General features: G+C 57.7%; 1 protein-coding gene across 1 annotated transcript; it reads right to left on the minus strand.

Annotated features, from left to right (window-relative positions):
- Nucleotides 1–1020: 1020 nt before the first annotated feature.
- On the minus strand, nucleotides 1021–17934 carry UNC13D (unc-13 homolog D). Its single transcript, XM_058817337.1, has 32 exons — nucleotides 17878–17934; nucleotides 15080–15112; nucleotides 14239–14346; nucleotides 13269–13328; nucleotides 12576–12642; nucleotides 12321–12498; nucleotides 12148–12192; nucleotides 11718–11786; nucleotides 11480–11549; nucleotides 10806–10910; nucleotides 10439–10531; nucleotides 9739–9842; nucleotides 9438–9555; nucleotides 8539–8663; nucleotides 8192–8282; nucleotides 7863–7919; nucleotides 7679–7776; nucleotides 7390–7441; nucleotides 6976–7106; nucleotides 6607–6727; nucleotides 5906–6046; nucleotides 5647–5745; nucleotides 5074–5280; nucleotides 4834–4902; nucleotides 4453–4532; nucleotides 4129–4234; nucleotides 3982–4053; nucleotides 3778–3861; nucleotides 3430–3550; nucleotides 2741–2864; nucleotides 1817–2022; nucleotides 1021–1734 (listed from the first exon to the last, which is right to left on the minus strand). Exons 1-32 carry the CDS (start codon nucleotides 17932–17934, stop codon nucleotides 1631–1633), a joined length of 3195 nt encoding a protein of 1064 aa, XP_058673320.1. The 3' UTR covers nucleotides 1021–1630.
- Between the last annotated feature and the right edge of the window lie 1837 nt (nucleotides 17935–19771).

Here is a 19771-nt window from a genome sequence, read left to right on the forward strand (position 1 = left end):
TATTAGTCTTTCTCTAAAAGATGGGATTTCTTTTGGGGTGGGAGAAGACCCACACCACTGCCTGTAGCTGAGCAAAAATTCAGCTAAAACACCTTGAATAATAGTTAATAGCTTGTTGTGCAAACAACCTCAGAAGAGAGGTCAGCCTGTGCCACCTGCTCCCTGGGACACACCTGGCTGCTGGCAGCCCAGGGCAAGGTGGGACACAGTGATTTCTTAAAAAATAGCCACAAATTAGTTCAGACCATATTCAAACCTCCAGCCTCGTGGAATAAACCTCATAATAAAGCACGAGGTGGCTGCCAGTATGTGCCAGCCCCAGATGAGCCACAGGGTGCTGGACCCAGCTGAATGACACCCCAGACAGCATCCCCACAATCCCAGACCCAGCTCTGGAATTTTATTTCTCTGCACTAAAACCTAAGCCAGCAAATGGCTTCCTTGAGAGCCCGCAGTGCCTTAATCCCTCCTGCTGTGGGCTCTGTCACACAGATACCAAAGGAGCTTTTTCCTTTTCCCACCCCCACATCCAGGATTTGACCTGAGCTGACCCAGAGGCTGCTCTGCCCACCAGGGAGCAGCTGGTGCTCAGGCACCCGGCAGGGGAGGGGGATGCTTTTAATTCCCTGTGCCTGGCAGCTCCCAGGGACCTGCTGCAGCTCAAACACGGCCACCTCCATGCAGGGTGGGGGTAGAGGGAGCTCCAGGTGTATAATTAGTAATAATTGCAGAGAAAAAAAGCTCCAAAAAACCCAACAAATTGTTAAAACCACCTGCCTCGTCTGGCATTTTTAGTATCATACTGGGTCACCCCACATGGATGCACCCTGCAGAGTTTCCCACCACTTGCAGAGGGACTCAGGTCCCTGGCACAGGCTGGGAGTGATGCCAGGGACCTGCACCCCATGCCTGGGCTGTCAGCTGCCCAAAATGCCTCCTGGTTTGGCTGCCAGGGCTGAGATGCTCTTTATTGCCAGCAAGATCCCAGGCTTCCGGGAGGTCAGTGAAATTGGTGGTAAAATTAAAAAAAAAACAAAGAGACACAAGAGCCATACACATTTTAAAAAAGGATAAATTCAGCAGCTCCCACCAGACCTCAAATGCCTTGTCCCACCCCACTGTGCTGCTGCTGCCAGCACAGGGCTGCAGCCCCAAAGCACACAGCCCACGCACCAGCTTTGTGGCTTCTCATTTAAAATAAGAGGCTTATCCACAAGAAAACGAGGGGAAAAAAGAAATTAAAAATTTAAAGAAAAACCAAAACTGAAGGCAGGTTTGGCCATGGCTGTCCCCTGAATCAGTCACGCTGCAGACAGGATGGTTGGGGACATGGCCAGGAGGTGCAGCACTGGCAGTGACAAACTCCAGAGGGACGGACAGGGACAGCCACACTTCCACATCCCTCGTGTAGTGTTACTAGTCCAGGCAGGCAGGCAAAGAAATCCCCTCCAATGCACCTGCCCACCCTCCCTGGCTCATGGAGCATTGCAGCCCAAGGTTGGGGTGAGCTGGGTGCTGGGAGCTGCACTGGGCAGGCACAGGGACCCCTCTGTCCCCACACTCCCTTCAGATGCTTCTGGCTCCAACACCACCAAAGTTCCCCTTTCAGGGCCATCTTCCTGCCCCTCCCTCACTCTGTCTCCTTGGACTGCTTGGCTCGTTGCTTGCGGAGCTTGACGAAGGCTTGAGCTTCTTTGTCCCTTTTCCTGGACTCCAGCAGCTGCAGGATCTCATCTGCCAGAGGAGAGGGCGGTGATGGTGGGAGACGCTCCCCACAGCCCCCTCCCCGCTCTGCAGGGGCTGTGGCACCACGTACCCGAGGGCTTGGGGTGCGTGAGGGGCAGCCGGGTCTGGGGCACCCGTCCCATGTCAGCCTCGTCCTCCTCGGTGTCGAGGCCGGGCAGGCGGCACAGGGGGAAGAAGGCTTCGCCCTCCAGGTCGTTGGAGCCCAGCACGTCGTAGTCAAACACGGTCAGCAGCAGACAGGCCCCTTCCTGCCGGCACTTCTCGGGGGGGATCAAGCTGCAGGGCCGTGGGAGGCAGAGGATCATCACATCACACCCCATCCCATCCCATCCCATCCCATCCCATCCCATCCCATCCCATCCCATCCCATCCCATCCCATCCCATCCCATCCCATCCCATTCCCTCAGGCCCTTCTGTGCTCCACGGGCAGCCACAGCCCCACAGTGACCCAAACCCCTCTGAGCCCAGGGCCCCAGCACAGCCCCGCACTGACCCAAACCCCTCAGGGCTCCAGCACAGCCCCACACTGACCCAAACCCCTCTGAGCCCAGGGCCTAGCACTGACCCAAACCCCTCAGAGCCCAGGGCCCCAGCACAGCCCCACACTGACCCAAACCCCTCAGGGCCCCAGCACAGCCCCGCAGTGATACAAAACCCTCTGAGCCCAGGGCCCCAGCACAGCCCCGCACTGACCCAAACCCCTCAGGGCCCCAGGACAGCCCCACACTGACCCAAACCCCTCTGAGCCCAGGGCCCAGCACTGACACAAACCCCTCAGAGCCCAGGGCCCCAGCACAGCCCCGCACTGACCCAAACCCCTCAGGGCCCCAGCACAGCCCCACACACTCCCCAGTGTGTGGGGACCCCCCTGCACACGGCAGCTCCTGGAGCAGCAGCCCCATGGCAGAGGCTCCCTGAGGGGAGCCTGAGGGGGGCTACTTCTCCTGAGGGGCTGTGGGGACGGGGGCCCCGTGGGTGTCAGCCCCTACGTACAAGTCGAAGGCCTCGTCGAAGAGCGGGTGCAGCTCGTTCCTCTTGCACTGGGTGGTCCGAGCCACCACCTCGGGGAACTCGTGCCGGGGCTCCAGGGTGAGCTGCACGAAGGGGTCGCTGGAGCCTGGTGGGGTGCAGACATCAGCCCCCTCCCCTGGCCCCTCTGCCCCGACATGAACCCAGCCGGGGGCCTTGGACACACTGGGAGGGGTGCGGGGGCCTCAGGGCAGCCTCACCCCGACCCCCAGCCCAGCCCGGGCTCCTGGAGGGGGCGGGAGCATCCCCGAGCCTGCCCGCACAGCGACCGGCCGGGCTGGCTGCAGGAGCAGTGACCTCTCCTGGAGAGCTCCCCGAACGGCAGCCGGACCCGGAGAAGGTCGCTGCTCACCCCGGAGTATTTTTTTATCTGCGACTGCTTTGCATGATGAAGAAAAGCTGCCTGCCCTGGCTGCTGGCTCGTGCCACAAGCAGTGAGACGTGGGCACTGTGTCCTGCATGGTCCTGCCTGCCACATCCCACTGAACCAACCAGAACCAGCGCTATAACCCCCCTTTTCCCCCAAATCCACCTCTTTAGATAAAAAAGCAAATAAAGACAGAGTCCAAGCATTGCCAGCATCTCTCCTGACTGGAGCATACCAGGGACCAAGGACAGGGGACCCTGGGGCTGCCCTGCCCGCCCACACCCACCATTGGAGTCCAGCGGGATGAGGTTGGTGGCGTTGAGCACTTCCACGTGGAGTTTCTGCTCCGAAGGCCGGTACAGAGCTTTGATGGTCACGGCCCCGTACTTCTCTGAGCTCGTGTCCAGCTGGGCAGTTGGGCACAAGGATAAGGATGCTGTCCTTCATCCCCGTCATGGAGGGGATGCACAGGAATTTTGGGGAATCCTCTGGGATGCATTGAGCCCTCTCCTGCTCAACGCAAAACAGCCCCAGGACTGGGAGGGTGGTGGGGAAATTCCACATTTCCACAGGCAGGGCCTGTGAGCAAGGGTAGGACATGGGAAGGGGCTGGGAGCAGCATCTGGAGTCCTACCTGCTGCTGGATCCTGTTGCTGAAGTATTTCTGGATGAGCTTGCGGCTGTTGGTGGAGCAGAGAGCCAGGTGAGCCTCCAGCGTCTGTGGGGAGGGGCAGAGGTGATGGTCAAGCACATGGACAGGTCCACAGCCTGGGGATGTCCCCCCTGGCATCCCTTCCTCCCACAGGAACCCACAGGACACCCATCCCCATCTCCATACCCTGAAGGCTGCACTGTGGAGGGTCTCCAGCGGCAGCCCGCAGCCCTCGGCGTGGAAGCACCGTTCCAGGCTCTGGGGACAAGGATGCTGTCAGCCACCAACCAAAGCCCTGTCCTTGGCAGGGACCCCCCCGCCTCCCCTTGGTACCTTCAGGGCACAGAACAGCCTCTGGCAGTGCTGGACCGAGGGCACCTGCGGCCCCCGAGCTGCTGAGAGCACGGACAGGGTGTGGTGCCACAGGAGAGTGAGGAGGCTGCAGGGGAAAGGGAGGCTGTGAGCAGGATCCGGGGGCTGGGCTGCAGGGATGGCCTTCAGCTGAAGGGCTCTGCCAAGCCCCAGAAGGAAGTGCCTCATCCTGCCAGCCCTGAAGTGGGATGGCCTCCAGCCCCATGGAGCTGAGGAGATGCTTCTCCCCAAGGGATGGTGACTCTGGTGGCCTCTGCCACAGCGCATCCCAAGTGCCCTGGTCACCTTTTGAAGTTCTCCTGGACCAGATGCTCATTGAGGTACTGCAGCTCCGACTCCAGGAACTTCATGAGTGGGATGATGGACTGCAGAGAGAGGAGAGGGCATTGGGGAGGGTAGGAGGGGTATCCAGCAGGGCACAGCAGGCCAGGGAGGATCCCAGAGAGGCTCCTTCCCACACAGGCAAGCTGTGCCTGGTGTGGTCCTGCCGCTGACATGGGCATCAAGTAAAGGCTGTGGAGCTCTGGGTCCCATCACTGGTGTGTCCTGTGCCCCAGGCACAGGGAGCAGGGATGGACAGAGAGAGGCACCCACCAAGCAAGCAAGCAAAGGCTATCCATGGCTGCCCAAAATGATGGTCCAGGAGGGGCTGGACCAGATACTTACATCCTCAGGCTTCTGGGTGTCACTGGAAGATGAGAGCTCCTGGATGTGTCTGGCAATGCCCTTTTCCAGCTGCCAAGGAGAAACGCAGGAAGAGACTTGGACTTTGTCCTCTGCAGCAGCCTCCCCATGCCCAGCTCCACCTTGTCTCCATCCCAGGAGCATTATGGGCTTCAGGACACCTTGGGTGAAACTGCTCTGGGCCAGGTGAGGGCCAAGGGGGCATCAGTGGCAGGTGGTCACCTTGGTAGCCAGGGCTTGCACCACATCCCGGACCTCGTGGTCCAGGCAGGCCACAGTGCTGTCGAGCTGGTTGTGCAGAGCGTTCTGGATCTGCTGGGGCTCGATGATGCCCCTGGTGCGCTGCTCCAGCTGGGCCCAAGCCAGCTGGGATGGCAGCTTCAGCATCTGCAGCCGCAGCTGCTCAATGTTGTTCACCACGATGCAGAGCTGGGGGAGGTGGGTCTGCTTCAGGGTCCACACCCCCTGGAGCATGCCACATCCCCATCCCCGAGGCAATGTCCATCATTTTTCCCATTCCCATCCCACATCCCCATTCCCATCTCCATCCTCATCCCTAGTCTCATCTCCATCACCATCTCCATTCTCATTTTCATCCTCACCTCTGTCCCCATCCCCATCCTGCTCACATCATTTCCTTCCTGATTTTCCAGGATTATGGCTTTTGATGGCCAACTGTGGAACCCAAACTGGGGATGTCAGCTGGGTTCTCAGCAGTTTAGCTCCCTCTTTGTCCAGACACCAGGGCCAAATCCTGCCCTTCCTGGAGCAACCAGGACAGGTTCCAATACCAACCTTGTTGGCCGCCTCGCCCTCGTTCTGCTCACTCAGGGACAGAGCCTCAGCCCTCTCCTTGATGAGCTTGCAGTACATCAGGGAGATCTTGCACATGTCCTGCAGGGCAGAGAGGAAACCAGCAGGAGTGAAACAGGCAACAGGAGGATCGCTGTGGGCTCAGGGAGTCCCATCACTGGGGGTACTGGCTCCTTCAAGGAGACACATCCCCAAGAGCAGGAGGAGGAAACTCCAGGTGCTGGTGGCCAGCTGCACAAACCTCCAGGAGGTTGACCATGATCATGAAGGCTTTCTCAGGGTCTGGCCAGTTGAGCTGCTGCCAGGTTGTCACAATCTGGGCGTAGCAGGTGGACAGGTCAACAGTGGATGTGCTGTGCTTGTGGTACCCGTAAGGCTTCAGCTGAGGGGCAGAGAAGGCAAACACAGCTTGAAAAGGGAGATGCCAGCCCAGAGAGCAGAGCTGCTCCTTCACTTTAAGGCTCTCTGGCCCATCATCAGCTCCTTATACCCCAATGTATCATCCCACAACCACTTTGGAGAGTGGAGGAGATGAGGATGGATGGAGCAGCACAAACAGCACCCTGCTTCCTTCCATACACCCCCCCAGTGCTGCTGGGCCCCACTAAGAGCAGCCATGGCTGCCTTCCCTCCCCTCTCCAGAGAGGCTGGAAGCAAAGGGGATTCTCACAGCAGGGTCCAAATGCAGATCCAAGGGTCCAAGGGGCTGCCAGGGAGCAATGAGGGAAGGGACACAGGGACATGGTGTGGGGCCAGGCTGGGTGGGATCAGCTGGCCCAGGGGACTACGTACTTTGTTATTTGGCAGAGGAAGCAGGCTGCTCCTGGGCTGCCAGAGGCACCTGTGGTGGTGGCAGTGCTGTGAGCCAGGCCCAGCAGCAGGGCATGGAGGGAAGCTGCAGTGTCCCAAAGGGAGGAGGGAGATTTCTCCTCCCCACATTACCTGGTCCATCTGGATGGCTCTCTGGGCCCTCTCCAGCGTGGTGGTGTAGGCCTTCTGCAGCCACAGGGGCAACGCTTCCTCAAACCACTGGTGGAAGTTGCTCAGAGCCAGAGGTCCATCCCTGTGGAGGAAGGCATCCCTGTGGAGGTTCTCCAACCACACAGCAGTGGCACAGGACTGTCACCCCTCCTGCTCTCACACCAACCCCAGCCAGGGATCAGCCCCAAACCCTCTGGTGATGCTCCCATTGACACCAGGCACAAACAGCCTGCTCTGCCTGCTGTGCAGTTAGTGATGAAGGATCTGGAGATCCTCTCAGCTGACTGCTGGATCCTCCCTTGGGCACCTCTCCCCTCTGAGGTTGGATACCTGCTTGGGAGGGAGTCCTTCATCTGATAGAGCTCCTGCAGTTTCCTGTAGAGATCAAAGAGGCTCTCGGCCGTGGGTCTGGACATGCTGCTGTCCACCTTGTGCAGCTGCTCCTGGACATGCTCTGCCACCTGGATGGGAGCAAGGCCAGGGGGGACACTGTGAGGCCCGGCCAGAAAGGCTCCTTCTGGAGTGAGGGTCAGCTCAGGGCACTCCTCTTCCCTTTGGGTGGCATTTCAGGAGATTTGTTGGGTCAAACAGTCCCCATAGTCACTCTATGGGCACACAGGGGGAGTTTCCCTTGCTCCCCTTCCAAGCTTGCAACAAGGAGTTGCCACCTGAAAGGTGGCCAAAAACCTCAGCCTGGCTTTAGACTTTAGTCTCCTGAGGGCAGAGCAGCTCAGGCTTGCTCACCAGGCTCTCCAGCTCCAGGTAGGCAATGGAGAAGATATTCAACTTCAGGTTGCTGCAAGAGAGAAAGTGGATTCAGGAGCCTGCCAGCCCCAGGCCAGCAAACTCTGCCAGGCCAGCAAACCCTGGAAGGCCATGTCCTGGGTGAGGCCAGCACAGCCCTAAGGGGCAGAGGTGGGACCAAAGACCCCACCTGGGGAGCCCAAGGGCCAAGGAATGAGGCACCAAAGGGCCCTGCCACTCTTGATCCCAGGGAAGGTGGGTGGGGGTGAGATCAAGCACTGAAACCTACGTGCTGAACAATTTATTCCAGATCTTTTGGCACTGCTTGAGATCTTCTATCGCCTCCAGGAGGAGCATAGACAAGGCTTTGCTATTCTCCTCTATGCTCTGCAAAGGGAAGAAAAGCTTGTTTTGGATGCTCAGACATTCTGAGGTGACTTAATTATGTTGGAGGGACAGAGATGGGAACTGACCTTCACCATGGGCTTGAGGTGCTGCTTCTGCATGTGGAACCACTCCGTGGTGCCTGACTGCAAGAGAGGAGTCCTGGTGGGATGGCAGGGAAGCAGGAGGAGCAAAGCCAGCTCTGTCACCCCCTTCACTCTCCCTGTCCCCTGGGTGAGGGGAGAACCTGTTGTGGGAACCACAGGCTGGGGCCACCAGGTTGAAGGGGCAGGTATTTTCCATGCCATGGTGATCCATGTGGATTTGCTGAGGTGTGGGCATTGGGCAGGGGGTGGAAGGAAAGGGAGACCCACAGGGTCCCACCCTGCAGGGGTTGGGGTGGGTGAGACCCCAGTACCTTCAGAGCTGTGGAGACCATCTGGGGCAGGTCAGGGCTGGGTGTACACAGCTCATGGAAAGCTTTGGTTTTGCACATCTGGACAAGGACCCTGCAAAGTGAGAGCCTGGAGTGAAACCCAGCCCCTGCCATCAGAAACAAGCACCTCTCCCCTCACAGACCCTGCCCAAAGTGCCTTCCCCTCCCAGCAACGTCCCCACAGGGAGCCCAGGAGGAGGGAAGGCACAGGACAAGTGTCACAGCAGCCCACACAGGGGAGAAAGGGCTCACACTGAGTTTTGCCAAGCTCAGGGGTTTGTCCTGAGCCACAGGACCCCAGGTGCAGCTGGCAGCAGTGACAGACTCACCGCAGCAGGGACTGGAGCCTCTCCGTGGACCTCGGGACAGAGAGGGGGAAAATGATGCGGAACCTACGGATGAGGGAGACCCCGTAGGTCAGCAGGGACTGGAAGGACTCGGCCAGCTCTGCCTTCTGGAAAGAAAGGAAACATGCACGGTCCTCCTCAGTCACAGGCAGGTGCTGGCAGGAGCACAGAGGAGGGAGCTGCTGCTCCCATTCCTTCCCAGCCTCCTCCAGGGATGGGAAACAAATCCCTGATGTCTCTGGTAGCTTCTCCCTGGAGGGACTGAACTGAGCTTTGTGCTTAAACCTCATTGCTATGCATGGAAAATGCGGTGTCTCAGCAGGGTGCAGGGATGCTCTGGGAAAACAGGCTGGGAGCAGCAGAAATTGGGTCATATTTAAGTTTTGTTGTGATTGACCTGATGGCAGGGATGGGGGAGGGGGATGTCAGTGCAAAGGGTAAGGGGCTCTCCACAGAGAGGGGGAACAAACCACTGGGAAATGCCCTCCAGACAGCCTGGCACCCCTGTACCCCACAGCTTCCTGCCCCAGGGACTCTGGGAGGGGAGGCTCAGGGTTGGGTCCTGGGATCCTTTTAGGGGTTCCTGAGAGGAGAGGCTCAGGGTTGGGTGCCTGGGGTGCCTTTAGGGGTTCCTGGCAGGAGAGGCTCAGGGCTGGGTACTGGGGCAGTTTTAGGGGTTCCTGGCAGGAGAGGCTCAGGGCTGAGTGCTTGGGGTGCTTTTAGGGGTTCCTGGCAGGGGAGGCTCAGGGCTGGGTGCCTGGGGCAGTTTTAGGGGTTCCTGGGAGGGGAGGCTCAGGGCTGGGTGCCTGGGGCAGTTTTAGGGGTTCCTGGGAGGGGAGGCTCAGGGCTGGGTGCCTGATCTCCCTGATCCCTGCCCTCACCTGCTCTGGTCTCAGGCGCTCCTGCACCCAGCGGTACTCGATGCTGGTGATCTGGTGGAGCAGGCAGCTGCTGTTGAACTCCAGGCTCTGGTAGAGTTTGCTGTAGGCCAGCCACTGCCTGGGGAGGAGGGAGGGCTGGGCTGAGCTCTCAGGGCTGGGGGACACCCAGGAGCCAGCCACAGTCACAGCTGGGGGCACAGGGGGCACCCAGGGAGCAACACCTGAGCTCAGGGGACAGAGCAGCTGCGGGGAGAGGGTCCCAGCAAGGCCCCAGGTGCTGCCCTGGGTGTGGGGTACTCACGCCATGTCCTGGTGGAAGTCAGAGAGGTCCTTCTGTGTGGCATGCAGGTACAGCACGGTGCTGGCGTGGCTGCTCAGCTCCCCATCCCAGGAGGTGCTGCCAGCCTGCCAGGAGGGAAAGGGGGAGGAATGTGTCCTGGAGCAAGGCAGGACGAGAAGGACAGGCACCATGGGGGGTGTCACAGACATATTTTATGAAAAATCCTTTCCTTAGGATTTTTCCTCCTTAGAAGCTGAGAGGCCTCAGGAACAAAATGTAAACATTGATTATCTGCTGCTGTGGAATGCAACAGGTGCATCTGTGATTGGTCTCATGTGGTTGTTTCTAATTAATGGCCAATCACAGTCAGCTGGCTCAGACTCGCTGTCCAAGACCAAAGCTTTTGTTATCATTCTTCTTTTTCTATTTTTAGCCAGCCTTCTGATGAAATCCTTTCTTCTATTCTTTTAGTACAGTTTTAATATAATATATATCATAAAATAATAAACCAAGCCTTCTGAAACATGGAGTCAGATCCTCATCTCTTCCCTCATCCAAGAACCCCTGTGAACACCATCATTTGCAGGAGTGGGAGCCCCAGAAATGTGCCAGGCATCCTCCTGACCCTCATTCCCATCACACAGCGAGTTGGGGTGTGGGCTGCAAAGGAAGGCCTCCCCAGCCCAGCTGCTTCTGCTGCTGGTGGCAGCCCTGGTGGTACCTGGTGCTGCAGGATCTCGTGGGACACCAGCTGCTGCAGGAGGTGGCGGTGCACGGTGTAGCTCGGCTGCGTCCGGCTGCTCGTGGTGGCCCTCTGCAAAGAGACAAGACACAGAGAACCATCACCTGCCTGGACACACAGGGACACTGCCACAGCGGGGACACAGGGCCCAAAAGGCAGGGCTGGAGAGCCAAGGGCTCAGGGTGCACCAGGAGCAGGGTCCTGGTGCTGGCACTGAGCTCAGGGCAGGGTCCAGCACCTGCACACCCTGTGCTGGCACCTGTGGCCCCCAAACAAGCCCCAGGGGACGGGCAGCTGTCCCATCCTGCCAAGGCAATGGAAAGGACCTTTCCACATCCCATCCCACCTTCTTGTGTGTCAGCAGGAACTGCAGGTGACAGTGTCCCCGCTCGGGATAGGTCTCTGTCCGTGGCTCCAGCTGGTACCACTGGTCATTCCAGCAGTGCAGGTCCTGCAGGCACAGAGGGACAAGGGGGAAGCCCTGGGCAGCCTTCCCAGGAGAAGGATCTCGTTCAGAGACCAGGGGATCTTCATCCCACTGCGTTCGTGGGGCAGGAAGATTCAGCATTGGATTTAAAACACAGCATGTGCAGTGACTGAGGGTGTTGGAATGACTGCGGCCCAGGGAGAGCCTGTGGCTCTGACAGGGATCCTGGATGTGCCACAGGGTGCTGCCACAGGGCTGGGATCCTGCCTGAGTCCTGTGTGGATCCTGTGTGGATCCTGTCTGGGTCCTGCGTGGATCCTGTGTGGATCCCGTGTGGATCCTGTGTGGATCCTGTGTGGATCCTGCCTGGGTCCTGTGTGGATCCTGCCTGGGTCCTGTGTGGATCCTGTCTGGGTCCTGCCTGGATCCTGTGTGGATCCCGTGTGGATCCTGTGTGGATCCTGTGTGGATCCTGCCCGGGTCCTGTGTGGATCCTGCCTGGGTCCTGTGTGGATCCTGCCCGGACCCCGGGAGGTTTCACCGGGGAAAGTCCTGGGCAGTCCCTCGGAGGAGGGGAGGCAGGCAGGGCTCACCTTCAGGCGAACGACCACGTTCCCCAGGAAATCGTCCTGCCCTTTGTCTTTGCGAGCATCTTTAAAGATCCTGGAAGGCACAAAGAGCCCGAGGGGGTGGGAAGGTGCCTGCAGCCGTGGTGACACAGACCTGCTGCCCCTCTCCCTCCTTCCAAGGGCGATTTTTAAAACCCAGCAGGCAAATCAGCATTTCCTACCCCTCTCTCCTCAGCAGCCCTGGGGCCACACCAGCACCAACCTCTTGAGGCCGTGCAGGTCCGTGAGCTCCCCCAGCTTGTGCCGCATCGACTCCACCACGTCCGAGTCCCTGCGAGGATGGAAAAACAGAGCAGGGAATTGCAGTGACGGTGGAGAGGGAAAGCACAGGAGCAGGGAGGTGTCAGCAGGGAGGTGTCAGCGTTGAGGCCACCCCCAACCCCAGCCCAAATCTGCGAGCACGTGGGTCTCCATAAATTAAAGCAGGGTTTAGGAGCAGCCCTGCCTGGGCACAGCCAGCCTGGCTTTCCCTGCTGGCACAGGTCACATCCTGCACTGAGCATTGCTCCACGCAGAGTGATGGGAAAGGGGTTCTCAGCTGGCTTTGGGGCCTTTAAAAAAGCTCTAGATTGAATGCCAGGAGGCAGCACCCCTCGGACAGGTCCGGGGCTCACGGGGATGCTGTCACTCACCACATGTCCAGGTGGAAGCTGGCTGTCTCCACATCTTTAAACTCCCTGCAAGGCACCAGGGGATGCTGTTATTGCAGTAACACAGGAATGGTGAGCCCCCATCCCCAGCCAAGAGCCCTGGCCATGCCCTGCACCCCCACAGAGAGCAGAGCCAAGGGGTAGGGGTGGATTACAGGATGAAGGTCTCGTTCCACACTGGGCTGAGGGTCTGGTTTATGACTTGGGTGCGATGGATTTGGTCTTCAGGGATGAGGTCTTTGACCACAGCCTTCATCCTCTTCTTGTGGTCGGGGTGGGCTGGCTCCTGGCTCCTGGTGTCGATGCCCAGCAGGCAGTATGGGTCACTGAGCCCTGCAGGGACAGAGCTCTGGGGATTCCCTCGGGAGCAGCAGCTGCCCCTCTCCCCACGGGACACCCCCTCCACTTACCACTGACATCTTTACCCAAAATTCCCTTGGCTTCCTTCACAGTGGCTTTCAGGCAGTAAATGGGGCTCTGGAAAAATAAATAAATAGACATTGATGTGATGGGTCTGTCATTACAGACAGACATGAGACAGGAGACATCTTTTCATTAAAATCCTTTCGTTAGGATTTTTCCTGCTGAAGCTGAGAAGTTTCAGCAACAAAATGCAAACAATGGTTATCTGCTGCTGTGGAATGCCACAGGTGGATCCGTGATTGATCTCCTGTGGCTGTTTGGATTTACTGACCACTCACTGCAGAGCTGGGTCTCACTCTGTGCTGAGACACAGACCTTTGTTATTGATTCCTTTTCTATTCTTAGCTTAGCTAGCTTCTGAGAACTTTCTCTCTATTCTTTTTAGTATAGTTATGACATAATATATATATCATAAAATAATAAATCAAGCCTTCTGAACATGAGGTCAACATTCTCGCCTCTCTCTTCATCCTGCAACCCTTGCAAGCGCTGTGACAGGGGTCACCAAGCCTGAGAGGAAGGATCAACCCTGCATGGAAGGATGGGGCTGGAGCAGGACCCTGCCATCAGCTCCCACCCAAGCAGTGACAACCCCAGGGCACCCCAAATCCCCACCTCAGGGGCTCAGGGGCACTGCAGCCCCCCAGCAGCCCCCCAGCTGCACCCTGGGGACACTGTACCTCCAGCTCCATGACCTGCTGCATGATGACTCCGTGCTCCTCTGCGTCCATGCCAAAAGCCTGTGTGGATATTGGGGCTGGTGATGGATGCTGCCCTGTTAACAGGGGCTGGACAGCAGCCAGGGGCTTCCCTCTGCTCCCTGGGAGCCAGCAGCAGCCCAAGGGGAGAGGAGAGTGGCTGAGTCCAGCAGGAAGGCTGGGGACCAGCTGAAAGCTCTTGAGGGAGAGCCTTCTTCCCACCATCACCAGCCTAAGATAAACACTTCTCCCCAGGGCTAATATTTCCCAGCCACAGGATGCTCCCAGCCCTCCAGCTGCATGCTGCTGCTACATCTCTCATGGTGCTTGTTAAAAGCTCCCTCTGAGTGACCCTCATGATTATTGGCTCCAAACAACCAGAGAGAAATGGTGTGTGGTGGGGGACAGGGCAAGTTCTGCAAGGTGGGATGGGGCACTTCCACATCCTGGCCCAGCCCAAGCCCCTGGCACATGGAAAGCCCAACCTAATTCAAAGCCCAGCCTGGGTCTGCTGGTAGATAAAACCAGCACTGGGAGATAAAAGAAACAGTGGGAAGGATTCCACTGATTGATGAATGGAAAAAGATATTTGCTTTTACAAATAAACTTCAGGTTTGTTGATAAACAAAATTAGGCATTGAGAGATGAAAGAAACAATGGGGAAGAAAAAGCCCTAAATTCTGTAAGAATTAGAAATGAAAAGGGAGGGTTGTACATTAATATTCTCAAGTTTGAGGGTTGTACATTAACATTCTCAAGTTTGCAAGTAGAAGTTTGTTTTTCAGCCTCCTGAGAATGCTGTGATCTCCTGTGAACCACCAGTGTAAATCAAATCCCTTGAAACACTCACTGAGGGAGCTTGGGGCATAACAGACCCCTAGCAGCCCTGCAGCTGGGAGGATGGACAGGGCAGGGGACAGGTTTTGGGGAGCCTGTCAGGAAGGGGCTGCACCTTCTGCACGTAGGAGTAGAGCTCCTGGGAGTCCCCCACGTGCTGCTGCTCGGGCTTGCCCAGGCGGTGCCGGATGGTGTAGAGAACCTCCTCGTAGAGCAGGGCCAGCTGTGGGGACAGTGTGACACCTCCCGTGGGGACAGCCAGCAGGGACCCCCCAGGAGCAGCAGGATTTCCATAAAAACCACAGGAGCAGCAGGATTTCCATAAAAACCACAGGAGCAGCAGGATTTCCATGCAAACCCCAGCAGCAGCAGGATTTCCATGCATCCCCAGGAGCAGCAGGATTTCCATGCAAACTCCAAGATTAGCAGAATTTCCCTGCAAACCCCAGGAGCAGCAGGATTTCCATCCATCCCGAGGAGCAGCAGGATTTCCATGCATTCCCAGGAGCAGCAGGATTTCCATAAAAACCGCAGGAGCAGCAGGATTTCCATGCATCCCCAGGAGCAGCAGGATTTCCATGCAAAGCCCAGGAGCAGCAGGATTTCCATGCATCCCCAGCAGCAGCAGGATTTCCATGCATCCCCAGCAGCAGCAGGATTTCCATAAAAACCCCAGGAGCAGCAGGATTTCCATAAAAACCCCAGGAGCAGCAGGATTTCCATGCATCCCCAGGAGCAGCAGGATTTCCATGCAAACTCCAGGAGCAGCAGGATTTCCATGCATCCCCAGCAGCAGCAGGATTTCCTCCCCAAGCTCCATGCCAGGCCCTGCCACCCCCTGCCTCCAGCCCTCCACCTGCTGTCCCTGGGGAGCTGGGCCATGTCCCCAAGCCCCTGCAGCACTGCCACCCCCTCCAGGGCCACCAAGGGCCACCAGGGTGGGGCCACACTCGTACCTCCTCCTTGGAGAAGCGGTGGGACAGATCCATCTGGGGAGAGAAGAGGAGCAGAGAGGTTTCCCATCAAGGGCATGGTTTGAGGAGGAAGTCGTGGCCGGACAGGGCAGGGCAGCCAGGGTGGGGTGGCATCACCCACAGCACATGAGGGTGGCATGTCCCAAAGGATGCTGTGACACCCCGTGGCTGAGGGACAATGTCCCCCATCACCCACCAGCAGGGGAGCACGGGGGGCTCCACCCCCAAGTCCCATTAATTGAGGAGGGGGCTGTGAGGGTGCCAACAGCAGCTTGGGGTGACCCTCAACCAGGCACCTGTCACCCCAGAGCCACTCACTCCAGCAGCACCAGGCTGGAGGGCAGAGCAGCTGAGGGACAGAGCATGGTGAGGAGCTCCAGGCTGGGCAAGGAGATGCCAAAAGCCACCAGGATTTGGGGCACTGCTCCAAATCTCTGACAGCTGCAAGGGAGCACTGCTCATCCCCCACGTGAAGGATCCCCAGGACAACTCTGACTGTCCAAACAGGAATTAAATCTGAGCGGTGACAGTGCCAGAGGAAGGGAACTGGTGTCCCTGTGCCATCTGTTACTGGCCCTGGCACTGGAGCCTCTGGGAGTACAAGGGGGTGACACCGAAAAATGCAACAGAAGTCTTTAAAATGAGTTTGGGCTTTTCTGGGCTGAGGGGGTTTGCAGAGCATGGTCCCAGCAGGGCTCATGCAGGGCTGGAGGGGATGGATGGATGGATGGATGGATGGATGGATGGATGGATGGATGGACGGACGGACGGATGGATGGGCAAATCCTACCTGTGGGTCAGCCCAGGCCCCAAAGCGACCTTAGAAACCCCTAACAGAAAAAAATAAACCAACCCTGAGCTTGAACATTAACATTTGCTTATGGCAAATCTAGGGCTGGCATAATCCCCCGGCCATCTGGACTGAATTCAACCCTTCCAGCCCTGGCGAGTTTAACCCTTGAGCTGCTTCTCTCCCACTGCCTCCACATCCCTCCTTGTACCCTCTGCTGGCTGCTGGGGCTCTGGTGGCTCAGCAGCCCCCTGTGAAAGGGTCCTGTTGCGCTCAGGAGGTGCCAGCCTGGTTCCATGCACCTTCTGCTGCTGCTGGCACTGTCCTGCCTGTGCCAGGGCACGGGGGCACGGCCCCATCCCAAACCTTTCAGCATCCCCTCAGTCAGTGCTGCCCCATTGCAAGCTCACAAGCACAGAGGGGACAGAAAAAGGACTTTATTTCTCTGCTGCTGTTATTTATTATCAGCAAGACACAAGCATCTGTTCCTCACCCAGCAGTGGGGTAGCCCAGGAGGGCAGGGGGAGGAATCCCTGCTGGTTTGGGGCAGCTCCTGCTGTTCCATTCTGCCTGGACACAGTGGCAGCTGGATCCCTGTGCTCCCATGTGCACACGGGACTGGCTAAGCTAAAGCTGAGCTGAGCCACCAGGACGTGTTTACTGCTGCTGATCCTCGTGCCAAGAGCCCAGCTCAAATCCAGGGGTGTTGCTAAAATCCAGGTCTGGATGCAGCCCCCAGCATGAGCCCAGCCCAGCAGCTGCAGCAGAGGGGAGGCAGCAGGGACGGGGGTGCTCAGGAGGGGGGACAAGTCCCTGGGAGGGGACAGCCCCAGGACAGACAGACAGCCCCAGGACAGAGAGACAGACAGCCCCAGGACAGACAGCCAGCCCCAGGACAGACAGCCAGCCCCAGGAGAGACAGACAGCCCCAGGACAGAGAGACAGACCCAGGACAGACAGACAGCCCCAGGACAGAGAGACAGACAGCCCCAGGACAGACAGACAGACCCAGGACAGACAGCCAGCCCCAGGACAGACAGACAGACCCAGGACAGACAGACAGACCCAGGACAGACAGCCAGACCCAGGACAGACAGACAGCCCCAGGACAGACAGACAGACCCAGGACAGACAGCCCCAGGACAGACAGACAGCCCCAGGACAGACAGACAGACCCAGGACAGACAGACAGCCAGCCCCAGGACAGACAGACAGACAGCCCCAGGAACCCAGCATGGGGCATTGTGCCCTCGTGCTCCCAGCAGCACCGGGCAGAGCTCTGGCTCCCATCTCACCAGGACAGACACACAGACACGGGGCCCAGAGGGAGTTGGGCACTTTGGGATGGCCTGGAGCAGGGCATGGGGGCAGCTGTGGCAGCACAGAGCCCAGAGGGGCTCACAGGGACCCTCAGTGGGGGCTCAGAGCTGCAGCTGACCCCGTACTCCCCCTGGGGTGCCCATTGACCCGGGTGGGTACCCTCACACCCAGGCCTTGTTCCTTTCGCCTCTCTTTTCCCCCATTCCCCTTTAACAGCCTCAGCACCCAGCGTTGTCCCCAAGGCCCTCTGGGCACAGCCACCCTGACCTGCCTGCTGCCATCACCCCCAAACACCTCCCCGTGACCCCCTGAGCTCCAATCCACCCCAAACACCTCCCCGTGACCCCCTGAGCTCCAATCCACCCCAAACACCTCCCCATGATCCCCCTGAGCTCCAATCCACCCCAAACACCTCCCCATCACCCCTGAGCTCCAATCCACCCCAAACACCTCCCCATCACCCCTGAGCTCCAATCCACCCCAAACACCTCCCCATCACCCCTGAGCTCCAATCCACCCCAAACACCTCCCCATGATCCCCCTGAGCTCCAATCCACCCCAAACACCTCCCCATCACCCCTGAGCTCCAATCCACCCCAAACACCTCCCCATGATCCCCCTGAGCTCCAATCCACCCCAAACACCTCCCCATCACCCCCTGAGCTCCTACCTCGGGGCTCTCCTCCCCGGGGAGGGTCCCCGGGGGGCTCTGGCCTGCAGGATCCATCTGGGGCAGGCTGAGTTTGGGGCAGGGCTGCAGCTGTGCCTGCAGCTCGCTGCTCACAGGAGGAAACCACAGCCCTTATCAGAGCGTGGCCATTTTAACTGAGCGGAAACGAGCTCGGGGCTCCTCGCTGAGCTCCCCGCGACGCAGGCGCCCCCCTGGCCCTGATCCTCAGCACCTCCTGGCCTTGCTCCCAGCACCCCAGCTCTGCTCCCAGCACCCCAGCTCTGCTCCCCAGAACCTTCTGGCCTTGCTCCCCATCATTTCTCGACCCTGCTCCCCAGCTCTGCTCCCCAGCACCCCAACCCTGCTCCCCATCATCTCCTGGCTCTGTTCCCCAGCACCCCAGCTCTGCTCCCCAGAACCTTCTGGCCTTGCTCCCCATCATGTCCCGACCCTGCTCCCCAACTCTGCCCCCCAGCCCTGCTCCTCAGCATCCCCAGCCCTGCTCCCCAGTGAGAGGAACAGCAGATTTGTCTTTACAAACCAGCTGTGGGTCTGCTGGTAGATGAAACCAGCTCTGGAAGGTGAAAGGAACAATGGGAAGGATTCTACTGATTGATGAATGGAAAAGGATGTTTGCTTTTATAAATAAACGTTAGGTTTTCTGATAAATTATATTAGACATTGAGAGAGGAAAGAAACAATGGGGAAGAAAAATCCCTAAATTCTGTAAGAATTAAAAATGAAAAGGGAGGGTTGTACATTAGAGGGAAATCTTTGGTGTCAGGAATTTCAGGAAGTCTGAACCTCTCAAGTACCACAGCCAATGGGGAAAGGGAGAAAGGAAACTGGGATTAAAAGGAGGCTGTGTCCTCCAAAAATTTGAGAGACCTCAGACGAATGCTCCATGGCCTCTCCCTTTATTCAAATAAAGTAAAAGGACTCCTCTGTCTCCTTTTTGGACATAAACCTCTGGTGTTTGTGGATTAATTTTCCTAATACCAGCACCCCCAGCCCTGCTCCCCAGCACCGTGGGGACTGTGGGGCACACACAGCATGGGGACAAAAGGAAGGTCACTGCTATCACTTATGAGCAAGGAACTGGGAGCAAGTGTATTGCCACACTTCTCCTCACAGAGAAAAGCGAGGCACAATTCTTCCCAAGAATATTTCTGGGTTTTGCATTCTCAGAACAGCAGAGAAAGAAAACACAATTCTCATTTGCTGTGCTGTGTTTGTGCCAAAGCAGAATGCAACATGGAGATTGTTTACCCAGAGCGATGGTGTTTTGTTTCCTTGGCCTCTCAGGGCCAGGAGTGTGTGTGTGTGTGTGTGTGTGTGTGTCAGGACTGTCACTGACAGTCACGAGATTCTGTGCAGGGAGTGCTTGGCAGATTCAGTTTTAGATGTATAGAATAATGTAGTATAATAAGGTAATTAATTAGCCTTCTGATAAGATGGAGTCCTCCTCATCATTCCTCCTTCGTGGGGGCCCTCTCAGCATTGCAATACAAGAGGAGAGAAATAGTCCTGAGAAAAAAGCCCAGAGGGGAAGAGGGTGATGGAGAGGATTAGTGAAGGCAGCACGAAGGGTCTGGGCTCTGATTTTGGGATCGTTCATGCCCTGAGAGCAGAGGCAGGGACCTGGCAGGGAGCAGGGTCTGTCTGCAGCCCTGGGGGATGGGGGATTTGAAACCCCATGCAAAAGCTGCAGGATGAGAAGCCCTTGCAACACCCAGGAGAGTTGCACAAGGTTGGGCTGAGAACAGACACAGTGGAGAGCCAAGAACAGCACTCAGAAAGGGCCTGTGACCTTTTCCCAAACGGGCTGTCCAGAAAGAGCTGCTTGCTGAGAAAAAAGCAGAAAGAAATGACGTGGAAATCTTGTTCCTTAACT

This window comes from Ammospiza caudacuta, chromosome 19 (genome assembly GCF_027887145.1).
Source record: "Ammospiza caudacuta isolate bAmmCau1 chromosome 19, bAmmCau1.pri, whole genome shotgun sequence".
In the NCBI taxonomy this organism is placed as follows: Eukaryota; Metazoa; Chordata; class Aves; order Passeriformes; family Passerellidae; genus Ammospiza; species Ammospiza caudacuta.

Excerpts from the sequence above, each read along its gene's own strand:
- UNC13D (XM_058817337.1), bottom strand. The coding sequence starts at position 17,934 with ATGGATCCTGCAGGCCAGAGCCCCCCGGGGACCCTCCCCGGGGAGGAG. Across the intron at positions 6,728-6,975 it reads AAGGACTCCCTCCCAAGCAG|GGATGGACCTCTGGCTCTGA; the intron begins GTATCCAACCTC and ends CTTCCTCCACAG. Across the intron at positions 4,235-4,452 it reads GTCCAGGAGAACTTCAAAAG|CCTCCTCACTCTCCTGTGGC; the intron begins GTGACCAGGGCA and ends TTTCCCCTGCAG.